This window comes from Aspergillus mulundensis (genome assembly GCF_003369625.1).
Source record: "Aspergillus mulundensis strain DSM 5745 chromosome Unknown scaffold_1, whole genome shotgun sequence".
NCBI lineage: Eukaryota > Fungi > Ascomycota > Eurotiomycetes > Eurotiales > Aspergillaceae > Aspergillus > Aspergillus mulundensis.
Window position 1 is genome coordinate 1502288 of NW_020797889.1, and position 22730 is coordinate 1525017.

A 22730-nucleotide genomic window follows, 5' to 3' on the forward strand; every position below is an offset into this window, starting at 1 on the left:
GAACAATTATAGGTAGTTCTGAATGATGGGATGAAAATGCTCGCACATTGAACCCGTTTGATGGAAGATAACCTGCTGCTCCGCCACTCGGAGTCATGAAAGGGAACTTGACAGTCTTGGAGATGAGCAGAAGAAGAGATGAGCAATGCGATTCAACCACTTGCTGGTACTTAGTGGCGGGACGAACAATAGGTTGGAGCCTGTCTCTGGAACTGCCGTGTTATTCTTGATGCCCGCATAACCCGAGAAGAAAGACCAGGGCACTTACTGATCGATGCAGCGTTGACAACCCACTCGTGTAGTTAGCCAAGGCTTAGCAAGGTGCCAGCTTTGAGCTATCGTGGCGTAGAACGGCTGTCAGCGGAGAGGGAAGGTACGAGGTTGGACATAGGAGGAAGGCACGACCTTGTACATACATTGTCCCGGACTTCATGGCGAGGCCAGGTATTCAACCGCCAGCCAACGCGACATTCCATATAGCCTCTATGATATTCCACGCTCAGTGCAGGTGAATACGGGTAGGTATAGTTGTTTCCGGCCCCGGGCCTGATTGGTTTTGATAGGAACTGAAGTAACCATACAAGACAACACAGCTAAGACTTATATATATTGCGCCCTGCTCTGACAATGGGTCAATTGGACTTGCTTCTCTCCCCTGGAACTGTTGGTGTAAGCCTGAGAGGATATGATTTTTCCAACGTGATAGCAACAATGCTATAGGTTAGTCAATCTAGGTAGTCCGTGTCATACGCAACATCCATCTCCTGCAGAGCGCTATTGGGTCTCCACGGATCCCAAGCTCGTAATGAGGCAGTGAAGAATTATACATTAAGTTGATTTTGGAACCTCTTTCAGCGGCCTTGGACCAGTCTCATGGCAGAAATTTAGTGCCTCATAAAGAAAATCAAAGGGTAGGGCTAAACATCCCATCTTCTTTTTTTTTTCTTCTCTCTTTTAGGTTATCAGATTAAAAAAACTATAAGATTCTGAACCAATCTGCTCGCATAGCTCGCTTGTGAGCCTCTCTTTTTTGGTTTTTTTTCCTCCTTACCCAAACCAATATAATCAACAACAGTCCAGCTAACCACTCTCCATATTGCAGCGGCGCTCATGGCATGGACGGATGGCATGGCTGCAGTTCGTTATGAAGAGGACCGCATGCCAGTATATCTAACGTTTCCAAACGGCCTTTGTTGACTAGACTAAAGGAGTTGCGGACAGAAGAAACTCAGAAGAACGCGACTTGCACATAATGATGGAGATTATAGATATAGGTACATACATGGGTAAGATATAGACAGTCTACGTACTTATATATACACCGTCTGAGCTGTAACATGCCTCTATTGTATCCCAAACCCCCGATCTCTAGATGACAAGAGAGAAGATAGGCAAAGAGAAATGTGAAAAGAAATCAAACCACATAACAGAAGGCTCAGCCCAAACAGACGGCCTTCCTGCCTTTACTCCCAAGCGCCAATCCGCTCAAGGTTCCCAACTGGCTTCGCTCCCGCTGCTGCAAATACTCAAGGTTGCTTGGTTTCAGCACCGTTGTCGGATTCCGACTCCGAAGTCCAACCAGGTTCGCTTTCGGGGGCATCCCAAATAGAAACCGTATTTTCAGGGGATCCAGATGGAGATGGAGATTGATTCAGGGACCGTATGGGAGAGGGAGACCTAGACATGCGTTCTGCCTTTTCAGCTCTCGCCTTTGCCTTTTGTTCCTTGGTCATCTGCGCCTGCTTCACCTGGTAGGCGCGCGCTCGCTTCAACTCCTTCCGCTTCCCGTTCGCCTCGACCTCGAGCTTTCGCTTTTCTCGCGCTTCGTTCTGTTCAACTCTGTTCGCGCGCTCGAGGATGTCAAAGAGGCGCTCTATGGCAGGGGCATATTGTTCGAGAGTGTACATATCACCAACGCGGACACGCATGTGGTCAAAGGCCGCGACGATCGGGACAATGGCTGGGGGCGGGGTTTCGGGTTCGGAGTCAAAGGCCTCGAAATCTTCAGCGGCTATGTCTTCCTGCGCTTCAATGTCGTTCTCGAGAGGAATATCGGTGGTTCTTTCCTCCGCCGCCGCTGCTGCTGCTGCTCGAGCTTCATCTGCTACTTCATTCTGAAGGAGAGCTTTGTGAGCTCTGAATTCGCGTCGGTGGACTGTTTTATCGTCGAGAAGGTCTTTAGGTTGGTCGAAATAGACGACCTTTTGGTATCGCTGGCTAAAGTGCGTGAGGAGGATGGAACGAGCGCGCATTTTGCGGCCGATTTCAATAGCCTCGCCGGAGGTGGAGTGCCTCTTCGCGACGGCTGAGCCAACCATGTCGTCACTGAAGGTGGCTTCGTGGATAAGAACGGTCGAGTCCTTTCCTATGGCTGCGAAACTGGGCGAGGGCCGGCAGTCGCCTGAGAAGGAGACCTTGAAGCCGTCCGGGAAGACGAGGGACACTGCCATGGCGCCACGGCAGTGAGAGACATAAGTCGTTAGGAGATCGGATAGACCCGTGGCCTCGCAAAGCATTTTACTGGTATACTTCCATTGACTGTTAAATCCACATTCGGTTTCTGCAGGCTTTTTATCCTCAGATTCACGCCCGGGGAAGGAACCGTCGGCACGGCAGTGCCGGTATATGAATGAGGTTTGGAGGTTGCCCCCGATTGTTCTGTGTGGGAGGGCAGCTAGAGGTATGAGCTTGCCGAAGCCAAAATCCTCAACTCCGGCATACTCCTCTAACCACTCAACCATCATTGCATCAGATACGAGGAACAAGCGCTTTTCCTCTAAGACCTTTGCCATATCCATTTCAATCTCGGACGATTGTGGGACCCCGCCCGGATAGTTTGCCTCGTACCAAGCCTTGAGGACGGAGACTGTACCAAGATGGTGGTCCGCGTGGAGATGGCTAACCCAGACTAATCGCAGATTTTTAAGAACTTCCTGTAGCTCCCCAGGGCTAAACAGACGCTTAAGCTGACCAAGTGTGCCCTCGCCACAATCAAGTAGGTAGTATCCTTGGTCTGGCACATAAACCAGGGTACTCGAGACGTTTCGGTACTTGGACGGTGCAGAAGAGCCTGTCCCGAGCGTTATGATCTCCGCATCGGCACCAGGTAGGTTTCTTTGGAATTGTTGAATCTTCTCATTGCGCAGTGGATGTCTCAACTTTTTGTTAATCAGGACGGCGCGTCTTACAGCAGATGCCGGCATCTTGCGCAGGACGTGATGTGGAGACAGCCCTCCTGTTCGCACCTCTTCCAAACTTAGCTTGAACTGTGGTTCCATGTTAACAATGAGTCCAGGCTTGGCTGGTTCGAATGGAGGCTTGCTGTCGCTATCCACGTGCATATGGTCCTCCGAAGACGTCTGCGGAACCACGCGACTGTCCCATCTAGGTATCTTATAGTTATCGGGCCTTATGTAGGCCATGCGGGTTGCCGACGTGGCAACACTCTGCATGGTTAGATAGTTTGGACAGTAGTCTGTGCTCGAGACGATGTGCTTGGCTTCTGGCATCGAAGCGACGAATTCGCGAAGCCGGGGATGGTCCCCGACGCCAGGGCCCAGAATCCAAAAGAAAGCTGTCAAATTGCTAGCCACCGCAGGAGACTTCCACTCTGGCCGGTTCAGAAGGCTCTCAACATATTCCGGCGTTGGCAGATCCATTACTGCTAGTCCTTTGCCGGGTTTTGAAGGCTCCAAGACCATATCAGGCGTCACCAGCTTCCCATCTGTAGCCGTCACAGCTTCACCCCTCGTAAGCGCACCAAAGTCGGGGCCCTGTTTGACGTTCAGAGCCACTGCCTTCTTGTTATCAAACTTTCCACGCATGTCATGGTTCTTGATGATGTAACATAGACTTTCATCGCAGGGTTTTGTCGTCGGAATCCTGGCAGTCGTCGCGCCGGGCCAGGGTTTACGGACAAGTACCGTCATCTCGGGAACTTCCTCGTCCCCTCCAGGAAGCGGCCCCGTATATTTGTCCAGGTCCTTAGTCTCCGGGTTGCGCACAAATATTTGCGCAGGCATCTTGACATCCACCAGGCGGGTCTCCTCCAGGGAATCCAAGGTCCAGCTTGAATTAAACATATCGGCAACAACAGCCTGCCGCACCATTTGTTCCTTGGCTTGCTGCTCAACCTCCGCCAGACCTGGTGTATCTTCACGGAACTCATCGAGGCTCCGCTTCCTAGGGCTTTGAGAACGCGAGGTTGTGGAGTAAGGGCTGACAGGCATAACCCAGACCTTGATGTTTTCATCCGAGAAAGTCGGCTTCTCAAAGGGATCGCTTGGGTTAGTGCCCAGTCTTTTTGAAACACTTTCCGCGTCGTACTCCTTCGTAAACACGGGCAATCCCCTTCTAAAAACAAACCGCCGAGCGGTGGCCAGAGTGTGAGCCAGGTTCCTCGCACCATGAACAGTCAAGTCATGCTCCATGTCTTCGCCGTCAACGTTAACTTGTACTTTATTGCGGTCTCCCTGTTTCAGTCGGTTCGCCTTCTTCTCGCGTACCACGGCCTCATGCGCCTCCCTCGAACTGATGCGCGCATCGGCACTTGTGAGAATCAAGCCAATCAAGCCCCCGTTGATGTCCCATCCCATCCGACCCGACAGGAAAATATCAGACACATTTGTCAACTTCGTGCCGTTTTCCGTACATGATCGTTGGAATCCCTCCGCAATTTGACCGAAAAGATAACGTTTCTCAGGGAAATGCAGGAGGAGCGCGGAGCCCGGGGTATCGGCCGTCGGCGTCGTCAAGATCTGGTAGTAAAACTTCATTTGGGTGATTCCGACGTCCGGGATAACAGGAAATTGTTCGAGCTTGGACGTCTTCCTATATATATACTGTTGCTGCTCCTCCTTTGTAAACAGGCCGTCCTTCTGATGTGACTCTAGGGCGAGTGCGATAGGGGCAACGAATGCTGAAGCGATCGCGCGGAGGCCGCTTTTCGCTCGTAACGATGGATGGATGAAAACAGCGGCACGGTGGGGTAAGAGGAGGGCTGCCCTACGCGGGGCTTGATTGAGCAGCCTTGCTGGTAACCGAAAGGAAGCCAACTTGGCTGGTGGACGGATGCACCTAGACAAAAGCTAAGACAGGCATATGAGTCACACGAGGAAGTGCGCTGTGGACAAGTAGTAGATAATGTTCCGTATGATATGGCTCAAACAACCATCCACAGAAGAAGGGCCGTTGGCAAACATTAATAAGTGGCGAGGAGCTAGAGTCGCGCGAGCGTAGAGGTCGAGGCGCGAACTTTTTTTTACCCGATATGGATAGTTTCACCATCTTGGAACGCCGGTAGCCGCCCAAAAATAACGTGCGGACTTAGTAGCCCAGTACGTACTTTTTATTCATACCACCAACTAAAGTTTTTTAAAGGAAGATTTTAGATGAAGGACAATTGGCGCAAACACTGATAGTCATTCGAGTAAACTAAACTAAAAAGTAAACATGACCGGTTAAATTCCCCATTGGCTTATATAGCCATCCCATTCCCTGACCAAGTTCAATCGCTAGCATTTGCAAGACCAATTTGATGAAGCCAGCCCAGAAGAACGCGCCAGACCACCCCCAACTCCGGGAGGAAAAAGAATGTAACAGCCGATAGGAATGTCGATAACTGGCTGAGATTGTGATACTCAAATACTCGATGCAGAAACCCCTAGAACAAAGGAAATACTGGTGTACATGACATGGAGACGTGCCCAAGAACGGATGCACTAGATGAGAAAAAGAAGCTCCATGATAAATTTTGCTATCGCAAGCGTGAAAACAGTAGCAAATTATTGGAGATGGGCGGTCAGGTTGGAGACGCGCTGGAAGGCATCCTCCATGCTGCTGCAGAGGTGAGCAAGTCGAATGGCGGCGGCCTTAGAGTCATTCTCGACAACAAGCTCAAAGGCGGGGGCTTTGTCGGACTCGATTCCATCAAAAAGAGGTTCTTGTGCGATTTTCGAGACGGATTGTTTCGGCTGATCGGCAAACAGTGCAAGGACAGGGTCAGATCCGTCAACCTCAACATTCACGTCCCCAGCATCCATGGATGTTTCTTCTCCAGAGCCTTCAATGCAAGGAGAGCATGGGATCGATGGAGTATCCTTGTTACTAGAAGTCCCAGCAAAACTGACTCCGTCAAGACTATAAGATTTTCCGGAAAGGGCGGCAGCGTCTAGTGCAGGGGGTTGGGGGACTTCCAGGACAGCAAACACGGAGGGATTGAAATCGATACCCGAGTTCCAGCCAGCATTGTTCATGTTCATTGTGGAAACATCGATGCCCTGGCTCGGAACCATCATCATTCCCATCTGAGAGCTTTGCTGCTGCATTGGGTAACCCTGTTGAATGTGATTGGGAGTTGTCTCAACTTTGGCGGGGGGTGCTTGCTGCATCGCGGGTTGGGAAATGGCCGGGTGTTGCGGCTGCTGCGGTAGGTGCGGCGGTGGCATTTGAGGAAGGCCATTGACGTTTGGCTGCTCATCCAAGTAGTGCGCAAAGCTGGGGGACGACAGGAGTTGACGAACAAAGTCTGTGAGACGAGCATTTTCGTCACAGAGAGCACGGTTCTGTTGGCGCAGTTCCTGAGCTTCGTTGGTCCTCTGGGAAACTTCGTTCTCTAGCTGTCCGATGTATTCTAGACGGTCGATTAGTATCGCGCATTCAACAGCAACACTCGATAGACAATCGAAGCTTACCTTTCCTTCGAGATCTGAAAGCACGGGCTGAAACCTTGTTGCGAAGCTGCCGGCGCTCCTTGCTACTCAACTTTTTTCCTTCTTCGCTGGCGAGGAGCCTCTCATCCTCATCCATGTCTTGCTCATCCTTCTTGGATCTCGTAAGAGGAGCGGCAGACGGTGACGGAGAGGAATCCGAGGGTGACCCAGATGCGGACTTCATTTGCTGCAAAAGACGTGAAATTCGTTCATCAACTGTTGCATTTGGGACCTGTCCGTGATGAGACTGAGGTTGCTGCTGGAGGTGTCCCTGTTGCTGCTGTTGACGGAAGAGGTCATGCTGCCTTTGCTGTTGGGCAGCCTTGGCCATGGCCGCTTGCTGGTGCATTCCAGGGTACATGCGTCCAACTTGTGTGGAGCCCATGGCGGGAACGACCTCCTGTCCACCGAGGGCACTCGGATCCACAAACTGGGTGTTGTTTGGTTGTGACATATAGAAGCCGGGCACGGTCGCGATGATGCTGTCAGACTCCAAATCCATCTCTGAGATGTTACGGGTTGGGGTGGAGTTGAAATCCAGGGGCGCATCATCGCGCTTGATCTGAGGTTGGAACATGTCCCCATTCACAGCGAAACCCGAGCCTGGAGCGCCAAACGGAACCACTTGATTAAAGGGAATAGCCTGGGCCAAAGCTCCAGGAGGGATGCCGGTCTGTTGCTTGTGTTCGTCATATTGATGGCTAGGGGCGGGGAACGCGACGGGTGATTGACTGGAGGCGAAGCTTGAACTTCGTGTATCGCTGGAAACATACTCTGAGCTGGGGAGAGCCGGATGCGATGTTGGCAAGCCGATTTTCGATCGGGCCGGCTCTGTAGGTGTGTACCCGAGTTGGTCGAGGTTGAGGAATGAGTCGATGTCTTGGTCGTAAGAGGGAGGGACGACAGGGTTCTCGGCTAGGGTTGCCATGCTGAAATTCCTATGCCTCTAGGGCCGCAAGCGAAAGATGGAGTGGTTTCGACAGATCTCGTGGGCCGGTCAAGATGCAATGCACAAGCTGCTCTTGAACGTGGTCGAGATTCGGTTGTATGGGGTAGCGATCGGACAGGGGCAGGGTCGAGAAGAGCGAGAGTGACGTTTTCGAGGCGCGAAGCGATGATCCAAACAGATGCTGGGATGAATCGAGTCAATGAGAACAAAGCGATAGAATGATGATAATAAGAGAACAAGATGGATGGGAAGCAGATGGAGAAACAAACAGGGACAGGTGGTGGGTGGAAGTCTGGAAGATCAACCAGGCCGGGCGCTGGGATGAGGACATGGTCTGAAGTGAGCGAACGGCAGCCGGTGGATCCTGGTGGGGAGCGCCAGGGGAAATGGCGTTACCGGTATCTTACCATGAGAATAGAAGCAGGTAATGAAGGCTTGCGTGTCCTCTGCTGATTCAGCGGCTTTCAGTATCCCGGTTGGTCGCACTAGCTCAGACTAGGGCTCTTGAGACCGGACCCTAGATCCGCGGCTCCGCTTATTTTGATTACTGTATCTGATTACAGTACAAGATCCTGCTCAAGCAGTACCCAGATTGTACGCTACAGATGTTATGATGCTCAATTATTTTCTTCATCATATCACCGGGGACGGAAGACACCAATAGTAAACAAATGTATCGCCATCCAATTACTGCTATGTAAGCTACTATAATCTAGCTATCGGCTGTGCTGTGCTATATTTGCAACTACTATGCTCCAGGCAGCAGAATAGGAGTCTTTCTAAGTTCCGAGTCGGCGAATTGCTTAGAAAGGGATAGCGTTCCACGGAAATATCCACCAGGATTAGGTGCGTGGGCTTTACAGCCACGGGACACCTGACGGCCTAGCGGTTGCCAAGAAGGACTTGGTACAGAGTAAATGCTCTGCCTCACCAAAGTCGCATGAAGAGTTGTAGAAACTTCTACCATGAGCCTTCCATCATAGAGAACATGATGTATTTGACTCTCACTACTGAGATGAGCAAATTGGTCCCAAAAAATGCTGGGATGTTGAGTTTACTTTTATATTGCAAAAAAAATCCTAACATGTTAACCAGATCGCATAGCTCAACTACTGAGCTATTATTTATAGGTCAGTGGTTCAAGTTATGGGCGAAGCGCAGAGACTAAGGGAGGCAGTCACAAAAGCCACATACCTTAAAAGCCAAGCGCCACGCACAGCTCACCCATGGATTGCTGTTTTTATTTGTTCTTACTATTTACTCTGTTTCAGGTTTGGCAAGCCCTTGAGCCATCCGCCAATCAATCCAATCCAACCATCCCCTGCATCGCAGATAAATGACGTAGGGGCAGTTCATCTGCTCCAAGCGCCAAAGAACCGTCTTGCAGAGTACCTTAGCAGCGCACCGTTGATGTTACCGTTCAACTAACTTCTTTCCAAGCTACTATGAACAATCCAAGTGTACGGAGTACCATACCAAGGTAGGTAGGGGCAGCAATGTCTTGTTTGAACTTCCACGTCAAACGGTCAAAGCTCCAATGGCTTCTGCCCTGTGGCAATCATAACCGTTTCATTTTCCAAATCCGGCTGTATCAGCTTGAGTCTCGTCAAGCCAGACAAGGCCATGGTGGCCCGCCAGCCTCGTCTTCGAGTCTGCAAAACTCTAATAATCATTGAATCAATGCGGGGATTCCCAGTGGGGAGCCCTATCAACATTGAACATCAAAGCTTGGCGCTCTCACAAAGTCACAACCTGGAACTTAGCGCCGGCAGTGAAAAACCTTATGATCTTATCTAGGACTGTTTCATGATTGTACTGTGACTAAGATTGTGGTTTCAACAAACCAGACAGCGTGTATGCTCTTGCACAAGTTATCTCCCCCTGAGTCTCCCTGGGCAAAATGGATGGGGCCTCGGAGCCGCGCCTTATCTATAACCCCGAGCTCGGATTTATCAGATCGTTCAACCATGGGCCTGTCCTCAAAAGGGCAAAAGCATTTTAGGCTCTTCAGAGAGTGGGCTAACCAGCATTACCCCTATTGTGGTGTTTAGGTTCACTGGACCAACTACCTTTTTAGGCATACTGTACGGGCACATCGCATTTGCGCCTGATTTTGAAAGCCGCTGTCAATCCTAAACTTTCCGAGTGGTCGAAAACTGAAAACGCCTTCATGAGGGGAAGAACATGGCTCTATTAACTCATGACTGAGCCTACAGAAAACCCGATTATCACGAGACAGGCGATACTACGGCGTCTCAGCAAACTCCGCTTTCCTTCAGCATGTCTCATTTTCGTACCAGACCTTCCTCCGAGGGGCTTAGATCCCGGGCCACGACATAGGGCTAGCCGAAACCAAGCCCCTCCGGGCTCCGGCGTTCTACCGGTATCTTCACCGTACCAAACAATTTCATGGTCAAATATGGTCTCTAAATCCGAGTCTCGGGTCTAGATGCGCCTCGAAAGAATTTCCTTCCATCTAATCTTCCCCGCTCGGTTCTCGACTCCTTCTCGAACCATGCCGTTACGGCCATCGCGGCGTACGTATGCAAGTGTGGCACAGCAGTCCTCAACCCTTGTCGTGCAGCGAACCTCAGTTGCGTTGTCTGCAGAATGTGCTGTCTTGCATAAGCCACCTAGGCATCTCTTTTTCTCGTCGGCCGATTTGAACCAGGTGCTTCAGTATCGGTTTGCAGATGACGGGACTTTATGGAGTGGCAGTTCTGGCTTGGCTTAGGAGAGAACTGCACAGTGCAGAGTATAGGGTAGTTTACGGGTCGCTGCTCCGTAGTATTCTGTAGATCATGGGCCATGGCCTCTGCGCCATTTCATCCGGGATCGCCAGCAACCCGAATAGGGCTGTGGCTTTGTCTGCTTCGCGGGAGGCCGGGGTGGTTCTCAAGACTCACAGGCTGAACTTCGCCGAAGTTAACCCGATCGACGGAGGGGGCGCATTTCCTCAACCCGGACTAGTATCTAGATCCTAGATTGGTTGTAGTCTGAGGTAGCTAGAGCCGAAGTTACTGTGGCCAATGCCAACAATATCATGGGATGCACAGCCTCGTCTGATACTCTTGGTAAAAATAACTTGGTCTCGGCCTTGGACGGCCTCGTCCATTGCTCCAGCCTATTGTGAGCGGTCAGAGAAATCTTTTGTCCGAGTAAAGGACTGGCCGTATTGACTCTTGATTTTAGAGTCTAGTGGTCAATATATACATTCTCATGTTTAAACCCTGCATACCCACGATCAAGGAATCTACGCCATCTATCACTGAAACGACGTCTAATCTAGAAACCAGAAATGGCCTTCTCCTTGTCATCCTTGCCATACAACCCCTCTCCCAGATTCTGAACGCACTCGCTCCTCCAGCTCTTCGGCGTAAACTTGTCGACGATCTCCTTGAATGCATCCAGTTTGCAGAAGGTGTCGTCGCCTGGTAGATGGTTTTCAGGCTTCACAGCACAGCCGGGGATGCGCACAACCCGATCATTGTAGCGGATACGGACGTAGTGTTCCTGGAGGGACTGGCGGGCAGAGTCTGGGAGAGACTCAAGAGGAGTTCGGGCCGTTGATGACGGAAGGAGGTGCGTTTTGCTGGAGGTTGAAGAGGTTGAGCCGGTGAGGAAGGAGAAAAGGCCGCCGCCTTGCTTAGGCGCGGGCAGCGCGGTGTTTGTACTTTCCGAAGAAGCTGAGCCTGCGCGAGAGAAAAGTTCGACGGCGATGGAGGATGTGAAAGGAGGCCATCTGTTATCCAGGGCGCCTAAGCTTCCCAGAATGGCGGCCAGAGTGGTGTCGTGGCATCCGCTCATAGCGAACTTGATGGCTTTGCCCTTCTCTGCGGAAGAGCCAGACGCGGAGGTTTCGCTGCGCCAGCCGCCGTCTACAGCGGTGGTCACCATGCGGTCGACAACGTCGCCCATCAGAGCCCCGATGCCGAGTTTCCGGTACTCGGTGCTCTCGTTGTAGCCGGTGAACCACTCATCGACTGCGATGTGCTCCATATATGCCCGCGCCTTGTTGTTGTAGAATTCCGTGGGGAGTCTTGTAGCGGGTCCATGGGCATCTGTAGCGTTGATCGTGTCCTGAATACCGGATAGACGAGGGTGAGAATCAACAGCTACCCGGGGTGAATTCTCAGGCATCCATTTGCCATAGACGCTGTTGATATAGTCCATTTCTTCAGAATCATTCCCTGTTGCGGTATATGTCAGCGTATAATCAACGTCCGAGCGGGTAAACACGCACATTTCTTTGCTGCTTTATCGGCAAATAGCCTCGCGAGTTGTCTAAATCGGCGGCAGCTGCTCTCGTTGGGGAAGAGAGTCTCCTCTGACACAGAGCGCGCCACAATCACTGGTGGTTGAAGGTCTTCCGTACGGGCATTGGGAGGATACATCCCCCAGAACGCTTGTTGAAGTGACTCGAGAGCTCTCGGGATAGTCGTCGCGCGGAGATACATGTCTTCTGTGTCGGACTTTATCTTGGGCATAAATCCGAGCTGATCGACATATAGGTTTCGTAAACGTTGGCCGAGCTGGTATGTGGTCTCACGTCCTTTATCGGTCAATTCTCCGTGTTGACTGCTCGAGCAGTTAGAACTAGCCGCACTTGCGCACACCGGGTATATGTTGACTTGCCATATGCCTTCGATGTCACCACCTGCACCGACAGTAACTATTGTTTGATCCCTGTCGCCGAACGTTTCCATCTTCCTCTTCCACTTGAAGCCATTCCAAGATGAGAGGTCCTCATTACTCGCGGCCATCTGGACCATGCGACGGGCGACATTGCAGTAAGGCCAATCTTATTGGAGGAAACGAGGGGTCAGCGGGAGAGGCGAAGACGGGGATCGGGTTGGATGTCAATTACATGGTAGCAATCCTGCCTAGAAGATCAATGTTAGCTCGATTAAGTCTAGTTCTGGAGAAGATTCGGGCCCGTACATTTTCAAAGCGCGAAGACACTGGTGTGCGCTCGCCTGAAGGTTGGGTTAGTCGCTCATTTTGCGTAGCTTTGTCGCCGAGGACATCTCTCTCGTACCATGTCGCAGGAACTGAGCGGGAGTTAGCAGCAAGATCTTAATTGGGCCCGGCCTTTTCCGCGGCGATGGATCGGCACGTACAACTTGAACCAGCTGAAGCTTTAACTCCTTGGGGTAGAGCTTGTCGATCTCATCCTGGGAGTAGGGTGCATGCGGTATGAGAGTCGTCATTTTGAAGAGATGATAGCACCCGTAGTGCCCGGTACAGGGATGCGAAGGAGAGAAAGTCGAAACCCCGACAATTGGAGACGGACAACAGACCGGCGGCGATGACGCAGGCGACCAATCAGCTGACCCGCACTCATCACCTGCCCGTGCTCTATAAACGGCGCACTCTGTCGGTTGCCGAATTATTAGTGTTGCTGTCCGCTTATCTACAAGGCTTCGGAATCATGCAGTCTATGTGATGCTTGTACCTGGCAAACTGCTGCTTGTGGCTACACAGACAAGAAGTTATGTACATAACCCGAGGCGGACTGCACTAAACGCCAAGCCTTAGCTATCCCCGGCTTATCGCCAAAGCGCACGACCTCAACTACTGCCCACTGCAGCCTTCTTCACGCTTCCTGTTCTGATATTGACCAGCCAATCGACTTCTTTCCTGGAGGACGGAATATTCCGAATTTCACAGATTTATTAATTTCTAGAAAAGAGATCTTCGAAGGAGAGCCGCCACCGGCAAGGAATCCCTGTCTGTCTTCTCCGCACACCCAACTCCGCACGCCCTGGGGTCTGTAGGTGCACCTAGGCAACGAGCCCAAGACCTATATACTCCGCCAGAATCATTAAATCAACCCAATTGTCCCATGCGCAAAATGGGTGCCTTCCTCTGAGCTGCTGTCGCCCAATTGTTTGTCTGCAGCGACCCACTGAAGTCCGGAGTGCAGACCACTTCATCCACGGAAACATTGAACTGTGTGGGCGGGGATTTCAGCGCTGACTTCGCTATAATATTGAAGCTCGTCATCCAAGAACATCAGTCTTGACGGTGCCGTTGTCTGATCACTGCCTAGCAGCCTGAGCCACAAATCGAACCCTCACTTCCTGCATCATTGGCTCGCTTCAAGTGTCCTTCTAGGAGAACAGCTCTTCGAGTAAGTATTTTTGGTCTTACTCAGAGTATGCAGTATGTCCAGGGTTGATAGGTCTATAGGCACATCTTGCATAGCTAGTGCAATCTTTGACACTGACGGTATCACGACCCCATGGAGGTAAGAAGACGTGTTTCCTTATCTGTTCTCTGTTTGCCCCAGCACATGGTATCTGCTATTGCCTTGCGCGATTCCGCGTCCACTTGAACTTCTCCTATGGGGTTCTGGGTCTGGCAGTTGCATGTACAGCTTGGGTATCGCTGGGCATGCGTTTGCCTGGTTTCCTACCGATTCACGGGAAGGTGTTTGCTCTTCAAGGGTAGCAACGAGCCATGTATTGTCCCGATTTTCCTGGTCTCTTTTCAAGCAGAGCAGAGATTGCAATACTTATCCCACTGTGTCTGATCACGCTTCATGCTCATGGCGAGGCCTCTGCATTGCAGCTTTCGATGGATTGAACCCGGCCCCGAGAGGCATCTATTTTCAAGCACCATTATCTTGCAAGGCATGCTGCCAGTGATAAAAACCAGTGCTGAGCTAAAACTTGAGGAATCCCTGCAGGTCTCAACCACAGCGTCGGGGCAGCCGACGAGAGTCAAGTCCAACAAGCCTCATGATTTCAAGCCTCGTCTTCTTCTGATGGGACTTCGCCGGTACGAATCTGATTCGGGCACTATTCAGAGGTTGAGCTAATAGCCCCCACAGAAGCGGCAAGTCGTCCATTGCCAGCGTTGTCTTCCATAAAATGCCTCCAAACGAAACTCTCTTTCTAGAGTCTACCACGCGCATCCAGAAAGACTCCGTTCAGTGAGTCTGTCTAAGCTTATGCACTAGTAGCACTACTCTAATACGCCCATATAGTTCGTTTATGGACTTTCAGGTCTGGGACTTTCCCGGTCAATTTGAGTATCTAGAATCTTCATTTGATCTTGAGGAGATTTTCGGAAGTCACGGTGCCCTGGTTTGGGTTATTGACGCACAGGATGACTATCTAGAGTCTGTTACACGTCTCAACCGGACAATACTGGCCGTCCAGCAGTATTATCCGAATATCAACATCGAGGTGTTTATCCACAAGGTGGACGGTCTGTCAGATGAATATCGGACAGACACGTTTCAAGATATCGTCCAAATTATCTCTGACGAGCTCAGCGACGCTGGTTACGAGAACGCACCGGTTCACTATTACCTAACATCAATTTACGATTACTCCGTTTTCGAAGCGTTCAGCAAAGTGATCCAAAAACTCATACCCAACTTGTCTACCCTGGAAAACCTGATCAACACCTTATCCAACAATTGCGGTTTCGAAAAGAGTTATCTCTTTGATGTCCTGAGCAAAATCTATATTGCTTCCGACACTCGCCCCGTGGACATGTCATGTTACGAGATGTGTTCAGATTATATCGACGTGATTGTGGACATCTCCGAGCTCTACTCTTGGGATCACCCTGACCGAAAACCAAAAGGCGAGCAAAATCAGGAAGCCGAAAGCCATGTTGCACTTCATGACGAGACCATGATTCATCTGATGGAAATGAACAAGTATGTTGCTCGTCCCGATCTTGCCATAGCTCTGCTGACTTCTGTAGATATCTCTGCCTTGTCTCCGTCATACGCAATCCCGAGGCCAAAGAAAAGAAGGGACTCATTGATATGAACTGCCGCACATTCCAGCAAGCCCTGAATGACGTATTCTCGCGCAGCTGGGAGCAGGACCCGGAAGCTGAGCGCAGTCAGGGTCAACCGGGACAAGCACAGATTGAAGAGCCGCCAACAAGCAACTTCTTGTCATTATAGTGACCCTAGTATAAAACTGCTATGATTCCCGATTTGTGCTGTTTGAACACTCCGATTCACTACTACCGGTTAACTTTGTCTAGTTGAACTCGGTAATTCTGACAGTGTGGTGGGCTCATTTGGCGAGCTCTGATAGATTCTGCACATCTATAGGGGTACCTGTAGGGGATCAACCCGACTGTCAGCGAAGAAAGCTAGACATGAACAGAAATAAAAAAAGCCTTTCTTTCCAAAAGCACGGCGAGTTAAGCCCGGCCCGCCCGCCGGGCCCATTGTATGGAGCCCCAAAAGGGAAAGGTGCCGCTCCACTCATCGGACGAGGAACGTCCTTTTTCCGATACTGCTAAAAAAGAGGCTATAAAAATTTCAGCGTCTTTTCTTTCTCTTCCAACCATAAGAGCTTCCTCAATCGAGGATTCGCTGCCTGCATACTATCTGCAGATTCAAATGTTGGATCTTCGATGCGTATAGCAGTCGACAATACCAGTTACGCTCGCGCTTCTCAACTGACCTTATGGTAAGCACCACACAACAGCAATCATCACACCACGCTCCGACTGCCCCAATCTCGATGATGAAAACCATTCCACATTCGCAGTTTCCACGCTAGCCGTCGCTAGAACCCAATCTAGACGTGCTCTGTGCGCATTGTACTTCCTTGGATGTCTGACGAGATTTTCTGCCCACGCATTGCTTGTTTACGAAAAATTTTCTATGGGCTTTGCTGACTTGTACAAGATTCTTTAGTTGCTCCTTCACCCACTCTTTTTCGACAACAAGGCACGGAACCTCAAAGAAGCCAAGGTTTGCCGAGGGATGCCGTCGGCTTAACGACTAGGATAGCTTCGAAAGTCGAGTTTTCGGTCACCGAGATGTACGGAACAGTAGGATATTCAGTTTCGATAAGCGATCAATACAAATTTTTAGGGAACTTCATACTTGTGCTTCCACTTAGAGGTAGTAGAAAAATTGTTGTAGACTGGTACAGTGGAGTTGGTCTCGAAATATTGGTCTACAAACATATTTTTGCGATCCACAGGGCAACTTGTAAGTTGTAAGTTGTAACTTTAGCCATGCTAGTGGTGTTAAGGAATCCGAGGTTACCGTCCACCATTCTGTCGCAACCAAGGTGTCCATTTTATTAGCCTGCTGTCACAAGGCATCGGCAGTCGAGACACGCCTACTGTAGTCAGCGATCAGTGATCAACCCATGGAGCGTTTCAGGGTCCATTAGAAATATCTGTCCTTCCACTGGCGTAGCCTGATCCTCCTGCTCCCTACTGTTTAGCCCATCCCTCACCAACAGCACCTTAAATGCCAACACACTAGAAGAATGTCCGAACTACGCCAAAGATCCGGTGTCCCCAAGGACGCACCCAAGTCCTCCACAAACCAAAACCGCAACGATGAAGCCCAGCATACTTCCGGTGGCATCAGCATCCTCGACATCTTCCGCGTCGTGCTCACCCTAGCCGTTGTCTCCTGCGGCCTCTCATACTACCTCACGGAGACCACAACATGGGGTTATAACCCCTGGTTCACGAACTGGCCGCAGCTCGTGGCCTATGTTGTACGTCCTGAATCCTTACCTGTCTATACCCCATCGACTCGATCCTAATACAGCCCGGACAGAAAGGCCCAGTGAACCTAACCCCATCCGAACTCACTCTCTACGACGGCACAAACCCCGAAACCCCCATCTACGTCGCCATCAACGGCACAATCTTCGATGTCTCCGCGAACCCCCGCATGTACGGCCCCGGCGGCGGGTACCACTTCTTCGCCGGGCGCGACGCAACCCGCGCCTTTGTGACGGGGTGTTTTGCCGAGGATCTCACGGATGATCTTAGCGGTGTTGAGGAGATGTTTATCCCTATCGACGAGCCGGAGGAGCTTGAGAAGCTGAGCAGCGGGGAGAGGAAGAAGCAGCGCGAGCAGGATTTACGCAACGCGAGGAAGAAGGTTGACAAGGCGATTGCGCATTGGGTCGGGTTCTTTGGGAAGCATAAGAAGTATTTTGAGGTTGGAAAGGTCATCAAGTCTGAGGAAGATGCGGATGAGATGAAGGGAAAGAGGGAGCTTTGTGAGACGGCGAGGAAGCAGAGGCCCAAGAGGGAGAAGGCTAAGAGCGCTTGAAACTTGGATGGGGTAGACTGGGGTATATATAGGGACTATACGGAGGATTATTGTTTGACGCCTGGCCATCTTTACTACAAATTTGTACATCCATATTACTTGTTGAGAGCGAGATTGAAGAGTTTGATCAGGTTGATTTGATTGAGTCACTGCAATGTACTTGACACGTCCAGTAGCGCGACTTTTCCGTCCATGCAATGCGGCGGTCGATTCATCGTACCACCAACATCATTCCCAGCCGAATTCCGGATTTAGAGATATCATTCGTAGCAAAGGTATCATAAGCACCGCGAGAAAAACTATTCGTTCGGAAAAAGCGTTTACTCGGCGGTAACGGCACGGGCTGTAAAGAAGACAAATCAGTATCCTATCCTTCGTCGATGATTGGATAAGATCAAGGGCGACATACTGTAGATGTTCATCTTGGAGTGACCAACAACCTTCTTGATCTGACCCTTCTCCTCGAGATCAGCGAGGGCCTTGCGGGCAAGGCTGCCGTTGATCTTGAGACGGTCGACGAGAGTGGCGACAGTGATCAGGCGGTAGGACTGAACGTCCTTGTTGAGCCTCTCAGCGGTGGCCTTCTCGAGGACGACGGCGTGCTGGGCCTTGTCCTTGACTATAGCGGATAAATGTTAGTGGAAGCGTCTATTATCGTTCGATGTGTGGAGGAGGGCGAAAGTCGATCGGTTTTTCTTGTCCGTCGGATGTCGCGAAATCGACGATAACTCGGTGTTGGGTGATGAGGATCAGGATGGAGAAAACGGTGGAAGCATACCCTTGCCCTTGGACCACTTCTTCTTTTGCTTGCCTGCGGGAGCCTATTTCATCTTTATTAGCATCGTCTTCGGCGATAAATCAGTCTGTCCCGGTAAGGGCCGCAACTCACCATTTTGTCGTCTGTGTGGTTGTTGAGAGCTGCGAGACTGAAGGCGTCCGAAGTTAAGCCCAAGTGCAAAATTCGAGTGGGGAAGACGGCAGTCACGTGGATTGTAACCCTAAGCCCTGGGCTGGTCACGGGCCCAGGCTCGGTTACTGTTCTTAGATGACGTTATCAATGATTATCGGAACTATAGGATTGGTGCCTCAATACTTAGGCAACAAGTTGCTATAAGAGATCCAAGGGCAATGGCCACAGTTATAGGATGACCCCTTAGTATAAGCCGATTATAATGAACATATGAATGACCAGCTTCAGCGGCTTGTAGTACCCTGGCTGCCTGAACTCATTCTTCCACCAAGGGTATTCATGCCTTTAAACTCTGGCCCACGCTCTTCGTCCAGCGCAACGAACCCTAAGATATAATCATCTTGGGAGCCAAACCAGAACCTGGAATTCTCAGTTCCATCCGAAGATAACCAGCGGACGTCGTATTTTCCGCTCTCGCTTCTTGGGATCGGGATGCGGACGATGCATGGTGATCGGTGCGAACTCCAATATCGGACGCCGGGAAGAGCATTATTTGCCGTCGTGATTAGTAGCTGTGTACATGAATGATGCCATATTACCTGCCGGACAGCGTGCTCGTGGATAAGAACTGAGATTAGAGATGGAGTTTTCTCCAAGCTCCATATCCAGACAATGTTCGGCCGCGTTTGATCCACGGTACTCAGTAGATTACCGTCATGGCTGAATCCCATCAACGATACTCCACGGGGTGTGCCCATGGGCTCAGGAAAGTTTGAGAAAGCAGAAGAACTTGGTGATTCAGCATATTCTAGGGCCATGCCCCCAGCGGCGTAGCGTTCCCGCCATATACTGGGAGAGTATTGATCGGATTGTAAGACATGTGAGAGGGTGGACGAACATGAGAACTTTATGTGTTAGTGAGAGGTATAATATGGCAAGGGTGCATGAATACCGTTTTCGTCCCCAGCAGGTCCACTGTACCATCCACCTTACCAACAGCCAAAGCAGGCGACAAGCCGTTGTGAGCAGCAATGGGACTCCATTCGATGCTTCTAACGCCCAGATCAAATAAGCCATCAGACTCTGGCAAACCTGTATAAGTCCTAAAAAGTTGCCCATCAGCAGTGAAGATGAGGACCTTCGTCCCTGCACTCGCGGTTTCCCATATAGCTATCCATCGCCCATCGGGGCTCCATTTCAGTCCTTGAGCATCAACCGTCGGGAGGGTGTCGCGTCCTATAACCTCGTATGACTGAGCTTCGTGTACCGTGAGCAGGTCACTTGTTTCTGGTTTCAACAAGATAGCAAGCTGCCCAGTCTTCGGTCGATATCCGAAACCGTTCTGATGCGAAAATTTGGGGGATTTAATGATATGGCTGCGGCCAGAGTCCAGCCCAAAGATAGTAAGCTTAGTGTTGAAGGCGTGGAAAGCAACAATTTCATTCTCATCGGCCCCATAGTCAATGTTCAGGGCACCAGGCTCGACATTTTCAATCTCCGCATACTGCTGCAATGGATCTAAGTCCCAAGTTACGATGCGAGTATCATTTGCGCAGAACAATCGCCGTGATTTTGCTGTGCCTTGCCTGCGGGAGAACCTCAAGAACTTGCACCCGACTTCCTTAACCCTGACGATTTGTACTTCTTTGAAGTCTGATGAAGTTGGGTTCAGATGGATAATGAGGTCTTTCCCATTTATTTGCGCGGCAAATTCTCCATCATCTGATAGTGCAATTGGAGAAGAGGCTAGAGCATCATTAGCGCTGATCAAACAACAAACAACAAACAACAAACAGCATAGACTTACTGGAACCCGCGGCGTCAATTGACGAGGTCGGAGTAGGGCATATTCGTGACATTTTTGGAAATGAGCACATGCGCCATGAGAGTTACTGGGGTGCCCGTAGATGTCTACCTTCAAGTCTCAAGACAAATTGATCATTGCAACGAATACGGAGTGTCTACGGACTAGCGCTCCTCACTGAAACGGCATGCGTGATGCGGGAGGGCGGAGCCCGAGTAAATAGATCGGCAAGCCTCTTATCGATCGATTAGATAGGCGTAACAACATTTATCCGTTCCCATTACCTACTATGGCGAAAAAAGTCGCCTGCGGAATCCCTACTCCGCAAAAAGCATATAAGTTCGGCAGCGAGGTTTGGGGTCTTACCAGATTCATAGATACCGTCGGTCAAAATAGGTCTCACTCGATTTCTCACCCCGCGCTTGGGGCGGTATTTCTTTACGTTCGCGCGCCCATTCTCGACAAAAATGGCCGTCTCCGAGACTACCCCCGCGGTGTCGAACGGCGTAGCGCAAGTCGCACCCGAGAAGCCAGAACCCATCAAGAAACTACACGGGCGAGAGTTCTACAATAGCATCGGGTGCCCCAAATATATTGTTGCTCCTATGGTCGACCGGTCCGAATTTGTGAGTGCAGGCCATCCTAGCCTTTGCGCGCTGAGAGGCTAACCAATAATCATTAATTCTAGGCATGGCGCATGCTCACCCGTTCCTTTATGACCCCCGAAGAGTCCAAGTCACTCCTCTCATATAGTCCAATGTTTCATGCGCGCCTCTTTGAGGAACATGCCGGCTACCGCGCGCAAGCGTATCATCCGACTCGCGCCTGGGCTAGCAACAAAGACAAAGGCGATGACGCACCGTACCTAGATGGCAACCCAGCAATTGACCGGCCGCTATTCGTGCAGTTCTGTTCCAATGACCCGAACGAGTTCCTCGCAGCGGCGCGTCACGTAGCGCCTTATTGCGACGCCGTTGATCTGAATCTGGGTTGTCCCCAAGGCATTGCAAAAAAAGGACACTACGGCGCTTTCTTGCAGGAGGACTGGGATTTGATCTATAAACTGATCAACAAGCTTCATACGGAACTTCCAATTCCGGTGACGGCGAAGTTCAGAATTCAAGAGTCGAAGGAGAAGACGCTGGAGTATGCGAAGATGATACTCTCCGCTGGTGCAAGCATAATCACGCTTCATGGACGGACAAGAGAGCAAAAGGGTCATAATACCGGGCTGGCTGATTGGAGCTATATCCGGTATCTTCGAGATAATCTACCCCCTGACACTGTCATCTTTGCGAACGGAAACTGTCTGAACCACGACGACATCGCACGATGCCTCGAGGCAACCGGTGCAGACGGTGTGATGAGCGCGGAAGGAAACCTCTCGGACCCCTCTATTTTCGCCAAACCTCCCCCGGTTGGCAGCGAAGGAAGAGAATACTGGCGAGGGCGCGACGGGAAGGGAGGATACCGTATCGATGCAGTTTTCCGACGGTACTTAGACATCATTTACAAATACGTCCTTGAACAGCCCGTTCCAGAACGACAACCTTTATACATCCCGGGCGACCCGGAGGAACCTGCACCATCAGAATCCCTTACAGATACAAATACCACAGCACCAGAAGCCGAAGCGCAGGCCCAAGCCGAAAACCAGGAAGGAGAAGGAGACGGAGAAGAAGAAGAAGAAGGACCCCCCAAGAAGAAACAAAAGAAACAATCTAAGAAAGAGCTGAAGAAAGAGAAGCAAAACCAAAAACTCCCGCACAAATTCCGCCGCGCCCATCCCAACAGCGCCTCCATTAAATACATGCAAGCCCATCTCTTCCAGCTCTTCCGCCCTCTAATCGCTACGCACACGAACGTCCGCGACGCCCTCGCCAGATCCACACCCAACGACATGTCTACATTCGAGAACACACTCTCCGTCCTCGAGGAAGAAACCAAGAAGGGCCTCAAGGAGTACGAGCAATTCCCTGATCGCTTTGAGCACAAGCCCGATCCCAGCCTGACGGGCTCGAAAGCGACGATTGCGGAGTACGGACGGCCGTTCTGGGTCTGTCAGCCGCATATCCGACCGACGCCGGAGGAGGCCATGGAGGCCGGGGCGTTACAGGTTAAGAAGAGCGAGAAGCAGAAGAAGCAGGAGGCTGAGAACGGCACGGATGGAGCAGAAGTTAGGACAGCTCCGGCTCAGGCTGTCGATGCTGCTGATACAGCAGCGAAGGATGCGTTGCTGAGTGGTTGAAGCATTATATCTCGTCGAGAAACCTGTTTAGAATTTAATAGCA

At 50.9% G+C, this 22730-nt stretch overlaps 7 protein-coding genes across 7 annotated transcripts; 3 read left to right on the plus strand and 4 right to left on the minus strand.

Moving 5' to 3' along the window:
- Positions 1-1526: 1526 nt before the first annotated feature.
- Positions 1527-4775, minus strand: DSM5745_02005 (uncharacterized protein; the record flags this gene model as incomplete). The annotated part of the gene is made up of 1 exon (XM_026744021.1): positions 1527-4775. One exon carries the CDS (start codon positions 4773-4775, stop codon positions 1527-1529), a length of 3249 nt encoding a protein of 1082 aa, XP_026607184.1.
- A 1008-nt stretch (positions 4776-5783) lies between these two features.
- Positions 5784-7638, minus strand: DSM5745_02006 (bZIP transcription factor; the record flags this gene model as incomplete). The annotated part of the gene is made up of 2 exons (XM_026744022.1): positions 5784-6631; positions 6693-7638. The coding sequence occupies 2 exons, from the start codon at positions 7636-7638 to the stop codon at positions 5784-5786; spliced, it is 1794 nt and encodes a 597-aa protein (XP_026607185.1).
- Positions 7639-10944: 3306 nt separating this feature from the next.
- On the minus strand, positions 10945-12869 carry DSM5745_02007 (putative acid phosphatase; the record flags this gene model as incomplete). Its single annotated transcript, XM_026744023.1, has 6 exons — positions 10945-11849; positions 11903-12460; positions 12527-12542; positions 12601-12635; positions 12698-12710; positions 12780-12869. The coding sequence occupies 6 exons, from the start codon at positions 12867-12869 to the stop codon at positions 10945-10947; spliced, it is 1617 nt and encodes a 538-aa protein (XP_026607186.1).
- A 1665-nt stretch (positions 12870-14534) lies between these two features.
- DSM5745_02008 (GTR/RAG family Ras-related GTP-binding protein) lies at positions 14535-15589 on the plus strand (the record flags this gene model as incomplete). The annotated part of the gene is made up of 3 exons (XM_026744024.1): positions 14535-14596; positions 14651-15334; positions 15382-15589. 3 exons carry the CDS (start codon positions 14535-14537, stop codon positions 15587-15589), a joined length of 954 nt encoding a protein of 317 aa, XP_026607187.1.
- A 1333-nt stretch (positions 15590-16922) lies between these two features.
- Positions 16923-17725, plus strand: DSM5745_02009 (putative heme/steroid binding domain protein; the record flags this gene model as incomplete). Its single annotated transcript, XM_026744025.1, has 2 exons — positions 16923-17159; positions 17213-17725. The coding sequence occupies 2 exons, from the start codon at positions 16923-16925 to the stop codon at positions 17723-17725; spliced, it is 750 nt and encodes a 249-aa protein (XP_026607188.1).
- A 320-nt stretch (positions 17726-18045) lies between these two features.
- On the minus strand, positions 18046-20494 carry DSM5745_02010 (uncharacterized protein; the record flags this gene model as incomplete). The annotated part of the gene is made up of 7 exons (XM_026744026.1): positions 18046-18068; positions 18135-18344; positions 18504-18546; positions 18615-18760; positions 18937-19540; positions 19588-20381; positions 20443-20494. The coding sequence occupies 7 exons, from the start codon at positions 20492-20494 to the stop codon at positions 18046-18048; spliced, it is 1872 nt and encodes a 623-aa protein (XP_026607189.1).
- A 412-nt stretch (positions 20495-20906) lies between these two features.
- Positions 20907-22687, plus strand: DSM5745_02011 (tRNA-dihydrouridine synthase family protein; the record flags this gene model as incomplete). The annotated part of the gene is made up of 2 exons (XM_026744027.1): positions 20907-21065; positions 21128-22687. 2 exons carry the CDS (start codon positions 20907-20909, stop codon positions 22685-22687), a joined length of 1719 nt encoding a protein of 572 aa, XP_026607190.1.
- Between the last annotated feature and the right edge of the window lie 43 nt (positions 22688-22730).